The following is a 24,272-nucleotide window of genomic DNA, read 5'->3' as shown; positions in this document are numbered from 1 at the left end:
TTATATGGTTGAATCCCTTTTCTACAGCCTTCATTTGTTTGTTCGTCTACTGAGTCTATACATTCTGGTCAAGGGCTGGATAGTCTTATCTGTTTGTATAGTGCTGCCACAATACACATGGTAAATAATGATAATAATCTAATGTTCAGAGGAGCATGCACCACATATTTATATACAGATACCCCAATCCAGTAATTAAACCTCCACTCAACTCCCTGAACAGATTGCTCCTACTCCCAGCAGAAATAATTTGTGCAGGTATTGTGGAGGCTGGAGTGCCAGAACAGAAAAACACATTAATATTGCTTTTGAAGTGTGTACTGTGGGCCCAAGCTTCCTAGCCCTTCATACACAGAACTCCTTTTGAAGCCAATAGGAGTTACGTAAATAAAGTATTTTCAGGACTGAGACCTCATATGTATGTAACCATTTCTTCACACTGAGCAGAAATGTTTAGATATTATAATGATCGGGATCTTATAAATACATAATTAGATTAGATAGGGTTCCAAGTAAATAAGGGGGAGATTTTCAAGGCACGAATAGTTGTTAGACACCTCACTTCCCCTAGTTACTTGGAAAATCTCCTCCTGAAATACTTTGTCCCATATTTTAGAAATTTAGTGAATAGCTTGTTACCACTGTCTCTCTGCTCCAAAGAACATATACAAATTATACACGTATACACACAATATGTGGAGAGAATTCCAAATGTTTTTCCTTCTGCTTGAGATTTACCTACCTCCCCATTCTTTGACGTCAACAGTTCGAATGTTACAACTGTTGTATGTATTGTAACCAAATGGAAAATGTGCCAATTTAGAAATACTTAGGTTAAGAGCAGACTTAGTTCTATAAAACAGAGCAGAGGTACACATCTTTCCACATCCAAGGCCACATGTACTCCACAGCAAGCTAGACCTAAATTCTGTGACAAGGTCCATAGATTCTGCAACACTCTGGTGCAGCAGATGGGAAATTCTACAGCAGCTTTATGCTTCATTCAAATTAATAAGCAAGGTTTTGAATTAATTAGTTTGAAAATGGGGGACAGCCAGGGCTTTGGGCATCTGGGTGGTACAGGAGACAGTTTTGGATTGTGGGATAAACATATTAGCTGTCTGTTTCTGCTAAAATAATCTGTAATGAAATAGTTAATATTGATATTTAAATTGTCATCTTTAAATCTGACCATTAGAAACCCATTGAGATGAATGGGGACAGTTTACACATAACAGAGCTATTGTTCCACATTGGTTGAAGACTCAGAAAGAGCAGACTGCATAGATTTACATTTTGTTCTGGTTTTCAAATTTTCTTCACTACCAGGCTGGATAGAAACTTTTTTTTTTTTAAAGTAGAAGTTTACATTCTGGAATACAGATCTGATGCAAGAAATGGTGTCCCAAGGCAAATTCTATTGCTATGTAATTGTGGACAGTACGTGGCACTGTCTAGGTCTATACACACTACATATGATGGATTGTGATAAGACACTGTGACATTTACCGTTACTAATGCAGAGCCATGGAAAACGGTCAGCATTGGCCTTTCTAGTTAAGAGTTTTCTCCTCTTCTCTCCCATGAAATTAAATGTTTAAATGTAGACCACACGTTGTTTAGTATATATTTACAATGAAACTTCAAAACTAGACATTTATTTTTGGGGTCTCTATTTTTGCACTTACTTTTGAACATTTTGGCCTTAGTGTCTTGTCATTTTTATTTATAAAGCACCCCCTTTCCTTTAACCACTTACGGCGTTGCACAGTTCAAAAATAACAAACAGCAACAATTAAAGCATCAGAAAATACATTATATAATGTAAAGGCACCAAATACACAAGGGTTCAAGTTTAGATTCCAGACCATTTGGGTCCAAATCAAAATCCCCAAATCCAAATATCCCCAGATGTAAGTGTTTAAATCCTGATGGAGTTTTGTGTATTTTGGGTCCATTTCTTCAAATCAATAAACAGACCACCATTTTCCCATGGTCTTCTCTATTAATTAGATTGTGAAAGCAGCATAAGATGTAGAAGGCTGTTTTTAATGTCTGTCTTATACTGGGCCAAACATTCTGTACCATCCTGCATTTGTGCAACTGTTTCAAGGATGCAGTTGCCACTTATTTTTCAGTAAATATTCTTGACAAAGATTCCGTTCCTGCTCAACCTTTGAAATCTCCTAATTGAACGTAATAATAATTTTGCTTCGAAAATACAAAAGAATATAGGATGCAAAGCTTAGTCATCTACTTCATAATGGAAAAAAATAAGAATTTATCTTTCTGTTTTAACCAGTTTAGGGTAAATAAATGAATCAGGGGACAACTAACAAGCACCTGATACTTCAGAGATTAAATTTGACTCCAACTCATTCATTAGCTTCTTCGGGCCCACATTCCCTTCAAGTTCCCAGGTTTACAAATGATATATAGTAACTATTTTGGTAGCTTTGTAGCTTTTCCATACTAGTGAAGACTGTCAAACCAAAGTCCTTCAATTTTTCAGAAATATCTTTGCTACAATGTCCAATAACAACTGGACAAATTATTTATATCAAAAGAAACTTAAATAAAATGTCCCTATGTTTCCTTACAGGAAGTAAAAAGCTATTCCTGTTCTCTCATATTACAGCAGTAAGTCTCCTCTTTCAGGTCACGTCTTCCACATAAAAGTGCTAAACTAATGCCGCTTAATGACAAATTAATGTCCATGAATAAAAAATACACCTCTAATAGCATAGAGTAATTTGCCATTACAATATCATCATTGGACATGCCCCTGGTTTAATACGATGTATTTAATTCATAACTTAATGAGTGATATATAAAAAGAGAGAGATGAACCCAGCAATTACATTTATGTGAGTCTGTCACCTTATTTGTAAAACCTTAGAGTCATTTACATTCAAATTAGAACAAATGAGTGATTTCACAAAGTGCAGTGATAAATGACCATTACTGCACAAGACAGAACTGTATTTCCTGTGAAAACATTAACAGTTTCCTATTATTTGTTAAAAATTACAATGCATATTGCCCAGCGTTGTGTGAATAATGACTTTTTTACTGATTAGGTCAGAAGACTAATATGGAACAAAATAAATAATTTTTCTTTTCATTTTTTCCTGATTTTTGCTTTAATTCATCCACTCGACAGGGATGGACTTACACTGCCACCTGCTGCCGAGAAGTGGGTACTGACAGCACCCGCTTGGATATTTTAAAATAAGTTCAGTCATTTACCATCTCAGGGTTTTTTTTGTCATACAGCCAAATGATTTTTCCTATCAGATCAATGCACCTGGATGTACATTGTGAGATTGGCTGGTAAATGTAGAGATATTATGTAATTATAAGTAACATGATTTGCATGTGTATGTGTAATTGCCCCTTTTGGTAAGGAGAATGTAACTGCTAAAGACATGGAGAAAACATGTACTGTGAAGCCTTGGTGTTGGTCAGATGGTGATAAAAGAAAACAAGAATTGAATGTGATGACTCTAAACATTCAGGGCCTCAATTCAGTCCAGGTTTACACCCACATAAAGGCCCATGAAGGGTCCCAAAGGCAGAAATCCTCTAAGGGGTGGCTATGGTTAGGAAGAGGATGTGGCAAGGACGGTCAGGACAGCATTAATTCAGTGCATTTCCTCCTACGAAGTCAAAGACACAAACCAAAATTGTTCCTTCTTCCTGATGGAAACCTCTGAGGGAAGGCAGTGACAACAACATTGCCAGCCTTCCCATTTGGGGCACAGGAGGCCTGACAATGCAAGGAAGAGTAAACGGAATGTCCCTGCACCTCTCAGGTAAATCTGAGTTACATCCTTGTGTGGGGGGGTTAATGCTCTTGGGTAGTTTGTCTACCATCATGAGCACCTCACAGAGGTAAATGGCAGTGCGGTAACACATCACAATAAAAACAGGACTCTGATAATATGGGTATGTCAGCAGGGCCGGCTTTAGGCACAGCGGGGCCTGATTCGAAGGAGCTGCCGCAGAAGTCCTCATCGCTGCCGCAGAGGAATCGTTGCCAAAGACAGCGGCAACGATTGAGCTGCCAACGACGACAGTGCTGGGACTTTGGCAGCAGCTCAATCGGCTGCCGGTGCCTTCAGCGGCATTTCAGCAGAGGGACCTTCCTCCACGGCAGCAATTGAGCTGCTGCTGAAGACAGTGGGGGGGACTTCGGCAGCAGCTCATTCGGGACGTTGTGGGGCCCTCTAAGGGGTGCAGGGCCCGATTCCGGGGAATTGGCTGAATTGCTCTAAAGCCGGCCCTGTATGTCAGAGTCCTTTTCCCTCACCGCTAGCAGTTGAAAAAGGGAAGAGGAAGTGAGGTGAGTGGAAGGGGAGCACAATATCATCAGTCCTCCCTTAGGCCTGGTCTACGCTGGGTGTGGGGGGGGAAATCGATCTAAGATACACAACTTCAGCTATGAGAATAGCGTAGCTGAAGTCGACCTATCTTAGATCGAATTAAAATTACTTACTTTGTGTCCTCGCAGTGCTGGATCGATGGCCGTGGCTCCCCTGTCGACTTTGCTTCCACCTCTCGCCAAGCTGGAGTAAAGCAGTTGACGGGAGAGCGATTGGGGAATCGATTTATCACATCTACACTACACACAATAAATTGATCCCCGATAGATTGATTGCTACCCGCTGATCCGGTGGGTAGTGTAGACGTACCCTTAGTCTCCCAGTTTAAGTACTTAGCTGCATAGACAGAGAGACAGCAGATCTTACTTCCTAACGCTGTCTTTGGGCTCCTTGTTCCTGCCCTGGTAAATGAGTTCTTCTGTTGGTAGCTGTTCCACTCAATAACTGACAGAACATGATACTCTTTTCAGAATTGCTGGTTCAGCACAGCAGCCACTGGCTGCATAATGGTGAAAACAGAGGAACTTTAAACTGGGTTGTTATTTTTTCCTGCATACATTTGCTGTATTCTAGACATTGAAAAGCGTCACTCATTCCTTCCACTGGAGAAAGCTGGTGTGCTTAGCCTTTATGGTGATGGATCTTTTATACAGCATCACTTTGTAATATACATGTATTTTTTAAAAACTCAGTCATACTAAATATGTCTTGGTTGCTTGGTGACCTTCAGATTTTTTTCCAGGAGTTTAATTTGCTCTATATGAAAAACCCAGAAGCTAAATTCCCACATGAGTTTGGGCTGCTAGCAATACAGAGGTGATGCTCTCAATCTCTGGTGTAAGAATTAATGTCTTTTTTTAGGAGTGTATCTAAGTGTAGGTTGGGAGTGTGCTATGGGCACAACTCCAGATGGAGGGGGTGGGATAAGGGAGATTTAATACCTTACCAAACTCTGGCCCTGAATCACAAGATGAACAAAAAAAACAACCTCTTTTTTCATACACCAGCAGATTTCATTGTAGCCCTTTCCATTTGGAAAAAAAAAAGAAAATATATAATTTAAAAATATATAAATAAATGTAAATAGTTGAGAGTCAGTGGAAGGAAATGGACAGGTCACTTGTAAGATGCTCATACTCCATGACGACAAATTTGGTATAGACACCTAGAGAGACCAATGAGAGAGAGAAACATTACATGCTCTTTCCTGGGGCTGGTCTAAACTGCCGTGGTAAATCAATCTAACTTACACAAATTCAGTTACATGAATAATGTAACTGAAGTTGATGTAGTTAGATCCACCTACTGTAGTGGCTACACTGTGCTGTGTCGATGAGAGAGTGTCTCCCATCAACTTCCCTTACACTTCTCGGGGAGGTGAAGTACACAAATCAATGGGAGAGTGCTCTCCTATCGATTTAGCGGGTCTTCACCATACCCACTAAATGGACACTCACTGCATCAACTGTAGCAGTGCTGATCTACTAGTTAGTGTAGACTTGCCCTTGGACAATTCCAAGCAGTTAAAACCAAAAGTAAGTTTTGGCATCAGGTTTTACCTTCTTAAAAGGGAATATTTCAAAAATATAAAAAATTCCAACAATCAAGGAAGCATGAATGGCAATCAAGGCCACCGCCTGTGACTAGAACTTCTGCCCTTCCTGGATATAAAAAGAGCAGAAAACACTTGGGATCCCTGTGTATAAGGACTGTCAATACCTCCTCAGATGAGGAGAATGAATCACATGTGCTACAGTCCAAATTACTGTCCAATGTCTAACTTCCCTTCTCTACCAAGGTAATCAAAAGCTAGCAAAAAAGTTCCAGTGCCACCTTTTATTTGCCAGTACTTGGATTGCCATCAGTCAGGCTTTAGCTTAGGTATGGTACAGGGACAGCACTTCTCTCCCAGTACATAGGCAAGATAAATATATCCATACTCATCCTGCTGAACATTTCTGCAGCAGTTCATTTTGGTGATTATTTGGTGATATTCCTGACCTGACTCCTAGGCGAATGGTAATACTGTGAAATGATTTCTATCACGTGCTTCCTTTGAGACCGAAACAAAGCCCAGATCTACAGAGTTCCACAAGGCTCTCTCCTCCTTCCCCATATTATTCAACATCTATATGAAGCCACTGGGAGAGCTAGTGAGACAGCATAGGCTCAAGTGCCACAGTACGGAGAAGTCACCTAGCTCTACATTCCCCATGTGTCATTTCTCAGCTTTATCAAGGCCTGGTTGAAATCAGCACCTGGCTGATGAGCAGTTGGCTAAAGCTGAAGCGAGACAGAGTGGGTTGATACTGATAAGAAGAGCTGAAGAACTTGTCTTCTCAATAAGCATTCCTCATCATTAAGGACATATGCCCTCACACTGTTCAAACAGTTTGCAGCTTGGAAGTTCTCTTGGGCTCCTCACTCCTATTAGAGGCCTAAATAGTCATGGCAGAAAAAAACACCAACTTCCATCTACAACTGGCCACAAGACTGAACCCCATCTTCTCAGACATAGACCTAGCCACAGTGAGCATTTGTGGCCTCCAGACTTTATTATTGCAGTTTATATTTAAGAATGAAGCCACACACCTGATGAGATATTAAACAGATGCAAAATGCAGTGATCCATCAGCTTAGCAACAAAGTGAGCACATCACCCAGTACTCTATTCTCTGCAGTGAATTCCCATTGAATACAGAGTCCAGTTTAAGATCTGTGTCCAGATATTCAAAGACCTCTGATATTTCCCTTAGCTACTCCAAAGCTACGGCCTCCTATTTCAGCTATTTTCCACTGGGACCATGAAGGCTGGGATTTTTAAAGAAACCTATGAGATTTAGCACCCAAGTCCCATTGAATTTCCTTGGGAAATCCCAACCAAAACTGTCAACCAGTTTGGGCTGGGCGAGACACAAAGATTTGTGAGTCCAGGACACAGAAATCTCACAGGATCGGGATCTAGACTATGGAAAGCATGAACTTTATCACCTTCAGGTCTAAATACAAAACTCATCTCTTCAACTTAGCTTTCCCTCAGTAATTTGCTATCTCTCACACACAGAAGCAACAATAAAAACTATACACTAATCAGACTATTTCTTCTGAAGCTGGGATGGCTGAGAGAGATTTCTATTGTTATTTCAATTTTTAAATAGAATCATAGAATATCAGGGTTGGAAGGGACCTTCGGAGGTCATCTAGTCCAAACCCTGCTCAAAGCAGGACCAATCCCGACAGATTTTTACCCCCGTTCCCTAAATGGCCCCCTCAAAGATTGAATTCACAACCCTGGGTTTAGCAGGCCAATGCTCAAACCACTGAGCTATCCCTCCCTCTCCCCCATACTTAGGAAGCAATCAGATATTACAATGATGGGGGTTGCAAGTACCGAGATAGATTAGACAAATAGAACTGTGTTCCGGAAAGAAAAGAAAAAGGCGTAGGGCGCTGGCAAAGAAAGGTCTGTTGAAGGGGGAGCTGAGGCAGTGCAATATACAACACTGATGAGTAGAGGAGTTTTTAAATTAAGAGCTGGGTGAAAGCCTCTAGGTGTGGAGGAGCACATGGTTCAGACAGACACATCCCTTAGGGGAGTATTTACTAAAGAGGATACTCTATATCCCAGCAAAGAGGAGAGGACAGAAGTTGATAAAGTTCAGGTAGAGACTGAAGAGAAACAGTCAAACAAAAAAAGAGTCCCATGAAGTTACATCACACGAAGGCAGGCAATTAAATATTGACAAATTTTATAAGTGCTTATATACAAATGCTAGAAGTCTAAATACTAAGATGGGTGAACTTGAGTGTCTGATATTAAATAAGGATATTGATATAATAAGCATCACAGAAACTTCATGGAATGATGATAATCAATGGGACACAATAATACCAGGGTACAAAATATACAGGAATGACAGAGTAGGTCATGTTGGTGGGGGAGTGGGACTATCTGTGAAAGAAAGCATAGAGTCAAATATAGTTAAAAATCTTAAATGAACCAAACTGTACCACAGAATCTCTCAGGATAGAAATTCTATGCTTGAATAATAAGAGAATAGCAGTAGGAATTTACTATCAACCACGCAACCAGGATGGTGAAGGTGATTGTGAAATGCTCAGAGAGATTTGAGAGGCTACAAAAACAGAACATCCAATAATAATGCAAGAGTTCAGCTATCCCCACATTCATTGGGAACCTGTCACCTCTGTACACGATGCAGATACAAAAACTCACAAGGGAAAAAGCAATTGTTAATTTAGTCCTAAGTGGAGCATAGGAACTGATCCAACAGGTGAATATTGCTGAATTACTGAGTAATAGCAACCATAACACAATTAAACTTAACATCCTTGTAGGGGGAAATACCAAAGAAATGCACCACAGTGGCATTTAACTTCAAAATGAGAAACTACATAAAAATGAAGAAGTTAGCTAAATTGAAATTAAAAGGAACAGTCACTAGAGTGAAATGCCTGCATGCTGCATTGAAACAATTAAAAAACTCCACAATAGAGGCAAAAGCTAAATGTATACCCCCCCAAAAAAAGTAAGAGGACCCTCCCCCACTCCGCCCCCCCCCCCAAAGCCACCACAGCAAAACAACAGAGTAAAAGAGGCGGTTAGAGGCAAAAGGGCATTCTTTAAACACTGGAAGTCAAATTCTCCTGGGGAAATTAGAAAGGAGCATAAATTCTGGCAAGTCAAATGAAAAGTATAAAATAGGAAGGCAAAAAAAGAATTTGAGGAGCAAACAGCAAAAAGGTGCAAAAACTAACAAAATATTTGAGTACATCAGAACCAGGAAGCCTGCCACACAATCATTGGGGCCACTAAAAGAGAAAGGTGCTGAAGGAGCACTCAAGGAAGAAAGGGCCATTGCATAGAAGCTAAATCAATTCTTTGCATCGGCCTTCAGTGCAGGGGATGTGAGGGAGAGTCCCATACCTGAGAGCTGACAAACCTGAGGAACTCTCCCAGATTTAGGTTTCAATAGAGCAGGTTTTGGAACAAACTGATAAATTAAACAGTAAAGAGTCACCAGGACCAGATGGTATTCACCCAAGAGTTCTGATGGAACTCAAATGGGAAATTGCTGAACTACTAACTGTAGTATGTAACATATTGCTTAAACCAGCCTCTATATCAGATGAAAGAAAGATAGCTAATGTAATGCAGATTTTTTTAAAAAAAAAAAAGGCTCTAGAAGTGATCCTGGCAATTACAGGCCAGTAAGCCTAACTTCAGTACCAGGCAAATTCATTGAAACTATAGTAAAGAACAGATTTATGAGACATGTAGATGAACATAATATATTGGAGAAGAGTCAACATGGCTTTTGTAAACTGAAATCATGCCTCACCAATCTATTAGGATTCTTTGAGGGTGTCAAAAGACTTGGGACTGTTCAGTTTAGAAAGAGATGACTAAGGGGCGATATGATAGAGGTCTACAAAATCATGAATGGTGTCAAGAAAGTGAGTAGGGAAGTGTTATTTACCTCTTAACATAAACACAAGAACCAGGGGTCACCCAATGAAATTAACAGGCAGCAGGTTTAAGATGAACATAAGGAAGTACTTCTTCACACATAATCAACCTGTGGAACTCACTGTCAGGAGATGTTATGAAAGCCAAAAAAATAACTGGGTTAAAAAAAGAATTAGATAAGTTCATGGAAGACAGGTCCATCACTGACTATTAGCCAATATGGTCCGGGACACAACCCCATGTGCTGAGTGTCCCTAAACCTCTGACTGCCAAAAGCTGGATGACAGGGGATGGATCACTAGATTAGCTGCTCTGTTCTGTTCATTCCCTCTGAAACATCTGGCACTGGCCACAGTCAGAAGACAGGATTCTGGGCTAGATGGACCATTGGTCAGACCCAGTATAGCCATTCTTATGTTCTTATTTATGCAAAAGTCAAGAGAACATGGAATTCTGGTCTTAAAACAAGGAACTTCCTTCATTTTTGACTGAATAAGAAAGTTGCTCACCTTGCAGTAACTGAAGTTCTTCGAGATGTGTGTCCCTGTGGGTGCTCCACTGTAGGTGACGATGCGTCCTGGCGTCGATCGGAGATTTTCGGTAGCAGTGCCTGGTCGGGACACACACACACTCAGTTGGTATCTCCCGTCTCGTTGGAATCTTCCTGAGCGCGTGCGTCCTGCACCCTCCTCAATTCCTTCTCTACCGTGGAGAAATCATACTAATACTCCAAAGTAGAGGGGAGGTGGGTGGGGAGTGGAGCACCCACAGGGGGACACATCTCGAAGAACTTCAGTTGCTGCAAGGTGAGTAACTTTCTCTTCTTCTTCGAGTGCTGTCCCTGTGGGTGCTCCACTGTAGGTGAATGTAAAGCAGTACCCACTATGGTTGGTGGGATTTTGGAGTTGTGTGAGGAACAAAGGTAGAAAGTACCATATGGCCGACTATGCTGTCTGCTGTAGTATCCCATGCGATAGCATAATGTTTGGCAAATGTGTGGTCAAATGTCCACATGGCCACCTTGCATACGTCTGTAACAGGTACACTGTGGAGGAAGGCAATGGATGTTGACATTGCTCTAGTAAAATGAGTCCTAACACCATCCGGTGGTTGAATATTCTGGGTCTGATAGCAAGATCTGATGCAGGTGGAAATCCACTTGGAGAGTCTTTGCTTAGAGATAGCATCATTCTTTGATCTCTTGGTAGTAGAAACAAAAGCCTAGGGGATTCACTAAATGGTTTAGTTCTGTCAAGATAGAATGCACGAGCCTGTCTGACATCGAGGGTATGTGATGCAGCTTCCTGTGGAGTCATGTGAGGGTTGGGATGGAATACACGTAAGTGTATTGACTGGTTAAGGTGGAAGGTAGACACCACCTTGGAGAGGAATTTGGGCCAGGTTTGTATGGTAAGCTTGTGTTTAGAGAAAATGGTGTAGGGAGGGTAGGCCATCAGGGCGCTTATTTCACCAACCCTTCTTGTTGACGTTATGGCAAGCAAGAAAGCCACTTTCCTGGACATGTGGAGCAGGGATGAAGTGGCCAGGGGCTCAAAAAGAGGTTTCATAAGAGCTCAGACAACTAGGTTGAGACTCCAGGAGGCTACTAGTGAATGAATCTCAGGGTTGAGGTTTTGCAGGACTGTGAGGAAGCGTTTCATGGTGGGGCATGTGAAAGTGAATAGCCGTCCAGAGTGTCATGGAAGGTGGTAAGGGCCGCGAGACGTACTGTGATAAAACTGAGTGAAAATGTGTCCTGTTTTAGTTTGAAAAAATGGTCTAAGATGTCAGGGAGGTTTGCGGTCTGGGGTATTAAGCATCTGTGGAAGCACCAGATGGAGAGGCATTTCCACTTTTGCAGGTAAGTCTTAGGAGTGGAGTCCCTTCTACTGTGCAGGAGGACATGTCGGACCTGTTCTGAGCAGGCTAATTCGTGGGATTGAAACCTTGAAAGAACAACACCGTCAGATGGAGTTTCCAGAGCTGCAGATGAAGAAGCTGACCGTAATTCTGAGAGAAGAGATGTGGTCTTTCGGGGAGAGTACGGGGAGGATGGATGGACATGCGTAAGTAAAGCAAGTAAGGATACCATGTCTGCCTGGGCCAAGCTGGGGAAAAAGTATGACCCGGGCCTTGTCCTCTGTGATGTTGCGTAGAACCCTGTGTATGAGTGGAATCAGTGGAAAAGCGTACATGAAAGAGTTGTTCCAAGGAATGAGGTGTGTTTCCGAGTCCTGTTCTGAAGCAAAATAGATGGCATTTGCAGTTTGAGGAGTGGCAAACAGTTCTATCAATGGAGTGCCCCAGTGGGAGGACAGCTGTTGGGGTATTGATGGATGTAATTCCCATTCGTGTTTCTCGGAGAACTGTCTGCTGAGTGTGTCAGCGGTAGTGTTGTGACACGTGGGCAGGTAGGAAGCGGTGACTTTTATGTGATGATGTATGCACCAATTCCATAGTTTAATGGCCGTTGTGCATAGGGAGTGAGATTGTGCTCCTCCCTGCCTGACAGCTCAGAGTTCTAGGAGATTGATGTGCGGACACGTCTCTAATAGGGACCAGTGGCCCCGTGCCTTGTGGTTGCCTAAGTGCACTCCGCAATCTATCTGGGAAGCGACCATGGTTAACATAAGTACTGGGGAGTGTGGATGGAAGGGAATGTCCGTGCATAGGTTCTCTGGTCTTGTCTACCAATGTAGGGAGGCCAATATGTTCGGTAGCGGAGTCAGTGTTATGCAGAAAACTATGTCTGCTGGGTTGGATGAATGTATATATGGAAATAGGCATCTTGTAGGGTGAGAGCTGTGAACCAGTCCCCTTGTGCAGTGTGGGTATTATTGTGCCCAATGTGACCATCTTGAATTTTTGCACCTGTACAAGCATGTTCAGTTGGCGTAGATCCAATGTAGGTCTCCACCCCCCGCCTTTCTTTTGGGAGTAGAATCCTTTTCCCCGATGTTGCATCAGCACATGTTTGACTGCATCTAGGTGGAGAAGATGAGCCACCTCCACGCAGAGAAGGTGCTCGTGAGAGGGGTCCTTAAGAGGGACAGAGAAGGAGAAAGGATAGGCAGAGAAAATAGGAAAGGGATGGAGTAACCTGACTGAGCTATTTCCAGGACCCAACGGTCCTGCGTGATCTGTTGCCAGACATGGTGGAAAGTCTGGAGGCGGTAGCCAAATGGGCAAATAGGCGATGGAGTCAAGGGGTGGTTGCATGTACCCCCGACCAGCACTTCAAAATTGTTCGTTACCCAATGGTGGGAAGTGGTTGGTTGTGCCTGGGTTTGCCTGCATCTAAGAGGTCTATTGCGGTTTTTACCAGTGTCATACGGTGTAGACTGGGGTTGGTGATATTGTTCTGCGCTGGGCGTTTGGTAAGGTTGATACCCTTGTCTCCTGGGGAGGGACGGGTAAGTGCCCAATGTGCAGAAAGTGGCTCTAGAGTCTTTCATAGTGTGAAAGATTTCATATTGGGTTTGTTTGTTTGTTTGTGGGAAAAGAGGTTATCTTTGTCAAAGGAGAGACTCTCCACTTTGGACTGCAAATCTTTGGGGATATCAGATGCCGAGAGCCAAGAAGACCAGCACATCACCACTGCAGTGGTGCGGGCTGCTGGATCAGACATGTCCAGGGATGCTTATAGTGCCATGCTAGACACCAATTGACCTTCGACGAGGACTAACTGGAAGTCTGCTCTCTTGTCCTTCGGTATATGGGAGGCAAATCAAAGAGCTTGTTGTAGTTGTCATGGTCATAGCTTGCAAGGAGGGTAGAATAAATTTGCAATTCTAAATTGCAAAGTAAAAAGAGTATAAACCTTGCGGTCCAGGAGGTCAAGACGTTTGAGGTCCTTGTCCTGCAGAGTGGGCCAGTAGCGTGGCTGCTTTGTTCTGTGTGTTGCTGCATCAACCACAATAGAATTGGGTTGTGGGTGGGAAAATAAGAAATCAATGTCCCTCGCAGGCATGTAGTATTTATGTTGAGCTTTCTTGCATGTTGGTGAATGGAGGCGGGGTCTGCGAGAGAGTACCAGTTGGTTCTAGGAGAGCTTTCTCTATGGGTAGTGCTATCTTTGAAGGTGCAGAGGGTTGGAGGATTTTGAGAAGCCTATGTTGTGTCTCCTGGACTTCCTCCAAAGGGATGTCCTGAGTTTGTGGAATTGCATAAAGCCGTCCATGTTTTGTGGAGGTGGAGGCATAAGGGCGACTTCTGCGGCTGATGGCGAGGCAGGAGCCAGTAAAACAGGGAAGAGGTCATAGCCCATGTCTTCAGGAGAGGGTTCAGGAGCGCTAGATGTTGATAGAGCTGGGGATATAGGCATAGGATGAGCTTGCAGTCTGGTAGAAGGAGTGCAAGGAGAAGCAGTGGCAGGAGCCGACCACGGGTACCACTGAGGCCAGGGCATCAGGTAGGGAAAAAAAATGGGTCCCGGCCATGGGGGGACAAAGTAGGGAAACTGAGGCTGATTCTTATGATGCCCCATGTCTTGGGGTATATATGGCTCCGGTGTGGGGGGAAGACTCAGGCAGGGAGAACCCTGCCTGCTGCTGTGTGCCGTTCTCACTATCAGTGAAAGTTTCCAGGTCACGTGGGGAGAGCTGCTGTTCAAACAATGAGTGCTCCCTGTCCCGGAGCAGAGAGTCAGGCCTAGGGGCCACAGAGATATCCTGCTGATGCAGGAATTGTTGCTGCTCCGTAGGCTGGTGTGCTGCAGAGCATGAAGTCTAAGCGGCAGCCCGGAGTGATTTTAGTTTCGCTTTGGCAGGAGCCGAGAGCTGTTTGTGAGAGCCTCGCAGAGGGTCTGAATCTGCTGGGGGTAGCAGGCAGGCTTGGTACTGGAGGTGGAACTCGTTGTTGGCACTGGGTCCATTGTCGGTGCCGGGGAAACCGGTGCCGAGGAGAGCTTCCTGCTGCGGGAAGTCGGGTGCCTGCTGTAGAGCCCCATGAGAGTTGCTTGTACAGTGCAGGGGCGGTCAGAGTTGCCTGCTCTCGGCGCTGACAGCACCAAGGGTAAAGACTCTGCAGGAATCAATTAGTCTCTTGAGTGTCTCTGAGAGGAGACATTAGGGCTTCCTGCCTCTTCACGTGAGAGGGTGAAGCCGGGCTCCCGGTCGGTTCTGACCTGGCAGGGGAGCATGAGGGAGCGGGTTTACTGCCCTGCTCCATAGGCAGCTGCACAGCTTCTTGCCTCTGCTCCAGAGAGGGTGAAGCCATGCTCCCAGTCGGTTCTGCCTTGGCAGGGGAGCGTGAGGGAGCGGGTTTACTGCCCTGCTCCATAGGCAGCTGCACAGCTTCTTGCCTCTGCTCCAGAGAGGGTGAAGCCATGCTCCCGGTCAGTTCTGCCTTGGGAGGGGAGCGTGAGGGAGAGGGTTTGCCATTACCTGTCTCCAGAAGCGGCTGCAGGGATTTCTGCATGAGAAGCAGTTTCAGCGGCAGGTTCCTGTCAGGATGAGCCCTGGTTTTGAGGCTCGTACAGTGGACACACTTGACAGGGATATGTGTCTCGCCAAGGCACTTCACACAGTGCGAGTGCCCATTGGACATTGGCATAAAGTCCTGACAGGAAGCACATTCCTTGAATCCTGAAGCCCCTGGCATTATTGAACTAGTAATACCAGGGGAGAGAGTCTCAGTGGGAGACAAACCTGAGGAAATTTTTTTTTTAAACTAAGTAACTATTCTAAAGGAAGGGAAACAACTAGGGTATTACTAACTAACTATTTCTATGTAATTGCTTCATTCAAAAACCAGGGAAGAGGATCAGCACTGCTCCGAGTCCCGTTTTCAGCCGAGGATGGTTGAGAAGGAACTGAGGAGGGTGCGGGACGCACGCGCTCAGGAAGATTCCAACGAGATGGGAGATACCAACTGAGTGTGTGCGTCCCGACCAGTCACTGCTACCAAAAATCTCTGATCAACGGCGCCAGGACGCACCGTCACCTACAGTGGAGCACCCACAGGGACAGCACTCGAAGAAGAAACTTTTGTTCCCATATTAGGCAAAAATATAAACTTTATCATTTTAAACTATGTTCCCTTTAGACTTCTAACCTTAATTCATACGTCTTTCACAATCAGTTGTTGATCTTAAATTAACAAAGATTTTTCCAGATAAAAACATGGAATCCACGTTAGGAGTAAAAGAGGATTTGGTGGTAATATGTGAAACATAAAAATAGAAAAGTGCATTCAGTGAACCAGAAAGATCCTATAGCTTGATTCCACAGTGTTACCAGAAATTTCTAAGATATGGCCATTACATAATTTTGAAGAACTGTCCCAGGGTCTTAAGTTTATTCTGTTTCATATAAAATTATCTTTAATCAGAAATTCGTATTAGTGATTGCATGCTCTTGACTTGTGTTTGTGATTCAAGCAATAGAAATCTTTGTGAGATTTATCAATAGATTCAATAACTTGTTCTAAATTAGTCATTCTAAGAGAAATGGCATCTACACTGGAGTCAAATTAATCTAATATATCTTGCAGAAAACTAATTGCAGTGAACTTGGGGCCAAATTCTCCTCTCACTCACACTGGTCTTACACTGGTTTATTTCCACTGAGAGTTATGGAATTTCTTCTGATTTGTATTAGAGTAAGTGAAAAGAGAATCAGAATAACATTTTTCTTTGTATCTCCCAAAGAAAATTTGCTTCCATTTGGAGAAAACAATGGCACAGTCTAATTCCCACTGAAATCAACAGAAAGACTCCTACTGACATCATGGGAGTTCAATTGGGCTCATATTCAGGTGGAAGGAATGGAGTCAGACAGTTAATCTTGAATGCCCGTGTTGGCAAAAATTTAAGAATAACTAGGGAGAAACAAGGAAAGCTATTATTAAAAACACCCTCAAGAAGATTGTGCTACACCCAACCCAAAAATTACAGAAAATCCTAATAAGCAAAAACTCTGCATCAGCATCACACCACAATAATAAACTAGATACTTTCAATATAATGTATTTCCTTAGGCTGTGCTGAGCTGCAGCTCAATATCTCAACAATTTAAAACAAAAAGAAAGAAAGAAATCCAATGCCATGGTAAACTGAGAAAAGTGCAGCACCCAGGGATCCGACAGCAACATTAGAAAAAGACAAGTGTGGGAAGGGATTATTCCACTCCCCATCCCTTACCATTTGCATTATAGTGAGTGGAGTCACACCTGGAGAGACTTCCTGGGTCCCACCTGTAGCAGTTTTTAAGGTGGCCTGGTTAACTAAGGCTCAAATTTTTTAAAGATATTTAGGTGCTACTATACATTGCAAAGCCTAACTGATTCAGGAGCCTAAATCTCATTTTGAAAAGAAATTTAGGCATGTAGGAGCCTGAAACCCCTTGACTATCAATGAGCTTTTGGCTCTTAAGTGCCTAAATCACCTTTGAAAATCAGACATAGGCTCCTAAATCAGTTAGGGATTGCAATACTGATTGTAGCAACTCCTAAAAATCTGGGCCTTTTTCTTAATTTTTTTGGTGGTAGTATAAAGGTTTATGTATTTTTTAAATTAATCAGCATCATGTGGAGTTTAAATAGGCATCTGATAGCTTTAATTTGGACATTGGGAATTCTCTCTACATTGTTATAAAATGTATTTTGTCAATGTATAGAAAGAGGTTTTAATATTAGACGTGACACTTGCAGATAGCTTTATATGAATGGACTCTATCCTGCAAAGGAATTAATGCTGGTGAATTCTGATGCTGATTTAGTGGTATAGATCTTCCTGTACAGATCCCTTGGCAGAACCTGAATTTAGTAAATAAACATAATAAACCAAGGGCCAAATACTGAGTTAGTGTGAACTGGTGTAGCTATATTGATTTCCATGCAGCTGTGCTGATTTACACCAATTGAAACAATTGAAATATATCAGCGCTGTCAGAGCAACGAATTTTTTTCTAAGCCTTTAGAAACTTTGAGCCTGGGTCATGAAAATCACGATTTTACACTGTTTGTAAAACAGGTGTAAGTGAGGGTAACTCCAACTACTCTTGATTAAGATAGGTGCAACTAACTGCTTGATCATACTCCCACTCTAGTCAGAGGAAAGACTCCCTTTGACTTCAGTGGGATCTGGATTGGGCACTGAGAGAATAATTTGCCTGTTGGTTCCAGTCTGGCCGTCCTTGCTCAGTGGGATTTTTGCAATATCAGGTTCATCATTAGTATTCATTTGACAGGCTGCTTGAATGGACGTCTTCAGATTGTTTTTTTGGGTGAGCACAGCAACATAGCACTGAACCCTTTGTGTTACACATCAAGGACCTAATCCAAAACCCACTGAAACCAATGAGAGTCTTCCCATTGACTGCAATGGACAATGAATTGGGTGTATGTGAGAAATATTAAGATGGTGCAGCAGGAAAAGCAACTAAGTAGAGGGACTAAGGTAAAGTAGAGTGTAGGCCCCATGCGAACCACCCCGGCCCCTTTCTTTACACTGTCTGATTAACTGCCTTTCCTGTTACACGCCCCTTTCATTCTCTAAGAATAATGTGCAGTCATTTTGTACACTCACCGAATGCCAGACTACTTTACCATTTACATTGGTTTCCTGATTGACTTACACTTCCTAGACAAATTAACACCACCATATATTATAAGCCATTGACCCTGTCTCAAAGTGTCTGCTTGTGGATAAAATATGAAAACACTACAAAGAAGGGGGGGGGGGAATCAAGTGAAATTGCTGCTTTTAATAACGTATGCCATTGCTACATTGATGATTTAAAGCTGCTGCTCTTGCTACCATCAAAATCTGTTTCATTTAGCCAATCCAAACAAACAAACAAACATTTATTTTGTTGCTTCAAAATATTGGTACTGTTATTAATACTAGAGTGCATGGGGCCAGTCAGTAATGGGGCTGCACTGTGCTAGGCATTATACAAAGAGTGATAGTTCCTATCCCAAAGGGTTTACAATCTATATCTAGATATCTATGGTACTTATATGAGGTAGGAAAGTGCTATTAATCCCAATTTTACAGAGGAAGAACTGACACACAGAGAGTAAATGACTTGCACTAGGTCACATAGGAAGTCTGTAGCAGAGCAGGGACTTGAACCCAAGTCTCCCAAGACCTAGGCTAGCACCCTAACCACTGAACCATCCTCTCTCTCTAAAGTTAAATAGACAAGACAGACAAAGGATGGATGCGGAGACAGAGGTTCAATGTCTAGCCCAAACTCACCGAAGATCTGTGGTACAGCCAGGATTCAGGTCTCTTGACTTCCAGTCCAGAACCCTACTAGACCACGCTGACCACAAACTGAACTAGTATTATCCTAGTTCCCCATAACATTTCCTATACGTAACTCAAAATTATGGGATTTAACCTTGGAAATAAGGGAAATGGTCAGTTAATTAGGTATAGGGCCTTACCTGGATGAGATAGTGAGAACATAAACTAAGGAGCTCCAACAGCTGCAGGTGACTACCAGCTGCTAGCACATCCTGGATTACTCCTGGCTCCAACAGAATCTATATGTAAAAAGAAAAAATGAATATCTGTTGTAAAGAACTAGCCTAAGAATGGGGAAAATATGGAAAGAAAGGAAGCCAACATTTTAGGACTTTCTAACTTTTAGACTTCGAAGGCAATAGGACTTCTCATGTGAATAAAATTTAGTATATGTCTAAGTATTTGAAGGTATTCAGTGAGAATATTCAAGGGGATATTTAGTCAGTGAAACAGATTTCTTAAATTGTTCTTAAAGAGGCTTTTGACTAATACTATGACTCTCTACTGTGAAAGGCATATTATATATTGAATACACAATTTTTTTTGTTGCAAAGCCACACAAACACCTTAAAACAAACGCCCACCAAAATCCTCAGGCCAGCCTTTCTCAGAGCGGTGTGATCATTGTAAACAGAAGTCAGTTACATTAAGGGAGCAGAAAGCTGTTTGCCAACTGCACACAAAAATGCTAAGATGGCTCTGCCAGTTAGAATTCTTAGCCTTTCCTGAACCCGGGACTAAGCTGGTTGCTCAGTCAGGTGCTCCTTTCCAGATGCGACTGCCATTGCCACATGTGCAACAGCCGTTTCAAGAGGGAATTCCATCTTGTGTCTTGCACCAGGCCTATTAGGAATGTCTGGTGGAAGCATCCAGATGCTGCACCTCTCCCTGATACTGGTCATTCCAGCAGTGCATGAAGAAGAAGAGAAGGAGAAGGGACATGGCCAAGGTGCTGCCGCTGCTGCACTCTGTGAAAGTCCTCCAGGCACTCTCCTCATCACTGCCTGCCTGTAGAGTATGAACAGCCAGTAGGAGACAACCTGCAATGTCGCTCCCCCATCCACCATTGCCATCACCTCCCCACTCTTCTACCAGACTCTTCACACCAGATAGGAAAGGCTGTCAGCAGTCAGGGTGTACACTCCCACCTCAAGAATCAAAGGGGACCCATTCCCCAACCACAAACCAGCCCATCATTACAGGGATTCACCCAACCAACTAGTCAGAGGTTTCAGGAAACCCACCTGACAGCCCTGCTGCTGCTGCAATGCGGAACAACTTCCAGATAGACAAGCCATCTTGTCATCGGGGGGATAGCTCAGTGGTTTGAGCATTGGCCTGCTAAACCCAGGGTTATGAGTTCAATCCTTGAGGGGGCCACTTAGGGATCTGGGGCAAAAATCTGTCTGGGGATTGGTCCTGCTTTGAGCAGGGGGTTGGACTAGATGACCTTCTGAGGTCCCTTCCAACCCTGATATTCTATGATTCATCTAGAGGATTCTTCATGTGGTACTAGCAGGGGCGGCTCTAGGCACCAGAACAGCAAGTGCATGCCGGGGGCAGCCTGCCGGTCGCTGTGAGGGAGGCAGATCACCCGCAGAAACGCCACCAAATCTGCGGGACCAGCGGACCACCCGCAGGCATGCCACTGAAGGCCACCTGACTGCTGTGATTGGAGCAGCAAAAAAACAGAGCCACCCTTGGGTGCTAGTGAGGGGGGAAATATGGTCGAAATAGAGGAGGGGAGATAAAAGGATTAATGGCTGTGCACTGGCATAGGCACTTGGGGGTGGGGAGAAGAGTGTGGAATTAGTGGATGGGAGTTGGTGAGTACTTTACTTAGGGAATATCATGTGTAATCACCAGCTGCTCTGGAAATCTTTTGAGGGAGCCCTTTATTAAAATTTTGGCAACGTATTGATGAGAATTGGTGCCTTCCTAGTGTATTCAGGGAAATTTTAGGTAGCATATTTCATTTTTGTTTGTTTGTTTGTAATTGAAAAGTTACAAGAAAAAAACACACCCAGCTAAAATATAATTGTTCTAAGCTTTATTGAATTCAGATGCAGAAAACTACATACAATTTATTTTTGCAAAACCTTGTACTTACAGAAGTACTACAGAAGCACTATCAAGTGCTATAATAAACTATGTGCTACGATTGCAATATACCCAATCAGTATGTGCAATATACTTTGTGTCTCCTTGCATAAGACTGTTCATTGTAAGTTTTACTTCTGACATTTCTTATTAACATGGCTGAGAAAAACAATGGTTAATTTGGATCTAAAGAAAGCTAATTGTGATTACAATGTTGTTTTTCTAAATTATAGAATTGCACCATAGTTTAACCATAGCTATGGATGAATAAAACCAATAGAATGAACAGGTTATATTCCATAATTAAACATAGCAATCAATACTATTTATTTAGAGTTTTTTTATACCTACACAGAGACCCATTCCATTCTCTGTATATCCCTTCTAATATTTAAAACATAATAATCAATAAGTACACAATGAACTATTACAAGCCATTACCCACCTCCATACAATTGTAATTCAACCCCAACACATTACCATAATAAACAAATCCACCCCATTCCATCCCCTCCTCAGATACCTGCCAAAATAAAATAAACAGGAACACTTTGTAAGGTAAGCAGAATGTTACAAATCCAGCATACCCAGAACTCATATACAATTCATTTTCAAAGCTCTTTAAAACACATTATCAAATGCTTAGTATTGTCTCCATTTTATGAATAGGGAAATGGAAGCACAGAGACAAAGTACCACTAAGGGGGTGTCAGAAAAGGGATGAGAAACCAAGGACCTGATTATCCTGTCCATTGTTCACATGAAACTCCTGCTGATTTCATTGAGAAGTTGGCTGGATGCAACTGACAGAATCATATGGCCTCAATTGAGAACTCACACTCTTGTGGTCAAATCATTAGACCATGCCTCCTTCAGGAGACCAGAAATTTTTAGTATTTGTACATAAGCGTTATTGGGGAATCTCATTTTTTCCAGGAATCACATTACAAATTACCAAAACTAATATTAATCCAAGAAGAATGGTGCACGGGCCCTCAAATAATCATCAGTAGATAATAGATACCACATTCCTTGAATGTTTGTATTTCATTAAAAAAAATGAGTACCACCAAGTACTCCTTGTTCTTTTTGCTAATACAGATTAACATGGCTACCACTCTGAAACCTGTATTTCCTTTAGCATTCTTCCTTGTAACATGGAACCTAGAATTGAGATTGTTCCCTTTGCAGTTTTGGCTTTGCACCACAAGGGGCCACTCTCTTACTGCTGTGCAGGCAGCTAAAACCTTCAGCTATTTTTTTCTTCAATCCACCCTGCTAGCTTTCCCTGTAGTTCTGTCTTTGGGCCTCCCATTGAAATGCAGTGAGAAGCAAAAAAGCAGGAGGGGAGACACTGGAGGCAGTCACCAGAAGAAAGTACAAGTCCTCATCACTAACATTAATTGCACGTTCTTTCAGCCATAGTATGCTGTAAAAACTGGAGGTAAGGGGCTTAGGACCTTGGTGTAAACAAGAGTCTTTACACCACTCTGGCAGAATAACTGATCCTTCAAGTGGGTGTAAATTACATATATTCTCACTTTAAGGAGCCTTTACCCTATTAGAATGGGGATGTCATGTAAAGTGGCCTTACTTTAAAGAAGACTAAGGCCCAATCTGTTCCAGGCTTTTAGTTGATGCTAATTAGGTTTCCACTCATGATGGTATGTGGCACAAGGAAAAGTTGGAGAGTGCTTTAGTTATAGGAATCTGTCAGTTGTTAGGTATATTAAAAATATATGTTCTATAGCACTTGTCAAATTTGTTCAAATGAGAACTCAGGGTCAGACTGCCATACAAATCATTCCCGTTCTTTAGGGTCTAAGGCAGTGTTTCCCAAAGTGTGGTATGAGTACCCCTGGTGGTACGTGAAAGGATTTCAAGGGGTATGGGGCCTGTTCACCCCAGCTGGCAAGGGGCCGACAGTGGGCTGAGCAGGGCCAGCAGACAGAACCCCAGACCCACGGCGGGCTGAGCGGCTCAGCTCGCTGCCGGTCTGGGATTCCGTCCACCGGCTCCTGCCAGCCGGGTCCCAGCCACCAGCTCCGTTCAGCCTGCTGCCGGCCAGGGGTCCCGTTCACCCAGGCCGGCAGTGGGCTGAGCGGGGCCGGCGGCCAGGACCCCAGACCCACGGTGGGCTGAGCACCTCAGCCTGCTACCGGCCCAGGGTTCTGTCCGCCGGTCCCACTCAGCCCACTGCCGGTCAGGGGTCCTGTTCACCCAGGCTGGCAGCGGGCTGAGCCGGGCAGCGGACGGGACCCCGGGTGGCAAGGGGCCGGGGGACAGAACCCTAGACCCATGGCGGGCTGAGCAGCTCAGCCCGCTGCCGGCCCGGTGTTCCGTCCACCGGCTCCTGCCAGCCGGGGTCCCTGCCACTGGTCCTGCTCAGCCCACTGCCGGACGGTGGTCCTGTTTGCCCAGGCCAGCGGCCGGGACCCCAGCTGGCAGCAGCATGCCAGTAAAAATCAGCTGGTGTGCCGACACAAACCATGCGTGCGGCGTTACCGCGGCTCAGGCAATACATGTGCCTTTGTGGGATGCACAGTCATACTGATGGATAAAAGATAAAAGTGAATAACTACTCCTGGCAAGTACATACTTGGTATGTATTAATACATACAAAATTTCTCTTTTTGTTTTTGTTAAATCCATTTACAATGGATTGCTGGCTAAAAACAGGCAGTTTGAAATGTACAAAAGAAAATTATGAAGGAAATACAAATGTTAGTGATAATTATGCTGAAAAATGTAGTGATATGGCGACATCAGACAATTGTGATGACAAAATTAGTGAACCGTGTGAAACATCTAAGTTTATTGAACGTATCAGCTGCAAAGAAAACGAAAAAAGCCCACAAATATTTTGAAGAATATCTTAAACTGGGATTTTCGTGGACTGGCAATGAGGTGGACCCTGTTCCACTATGTGTGATTTGTTACGGGACTCTCACAAATGAAAGTATGAAACCATCCAACCTAAAACACCATTTCGATAGCAAACAAAGAATATGAGGGGAAACCTATAGAATTCTTCATAAATAGG

At 43.2% G+C, this 24,272-nt stretch overlaps 1 protein-coding gene across 5 annotated transcripts in view; it reads right to left on the bottom strand.

Annotated features, from left to right (window-relative positions):
- The window catches only part of KLHL32 (kelch like family member 32), a 186,987-nt gene that overhangs the window by 53,904 nt on the left and 108,811 nt on the right, over nt 1–24,272 (bottom strand). For 4 of the 5 annotated variants that reach the window (XM_045010668.1, XM_045010670.1, XR_006578212.1 and 1 more), the window contains exon 6: nt 19,270–19,368. In XM_045010668.1, coding sequence (XP_044866603.1) covers nt 19,270–19,368 — 99 coding nt within the window. Of the gene's footprint in view, nt 1–4,498; nt 4,552–19,269; nt 19,369–24,272 lie in introns of those variants that run through there. The other variant, XM_045010669.1, reaches the window with a different exon arrangement.

This window comes from Mauremys mutica, chromosome 3 (genome assembly GCF_020497125.1).
Source record: "Mauremys mutica isolate MM-2020 ecotype Southern chromosome 3, ASM2049712v1, whole genome shotgun sequence".
NCBI lineage: Eukaryota > Metazoa > Chordata > Testudines > Geoemydidae > Mauremys > Mauremys mutica.
Note: the sequence above shows the minus strand (reverse complement) of the source record. Positions and strands in the feature narration are given on the sequence as shown.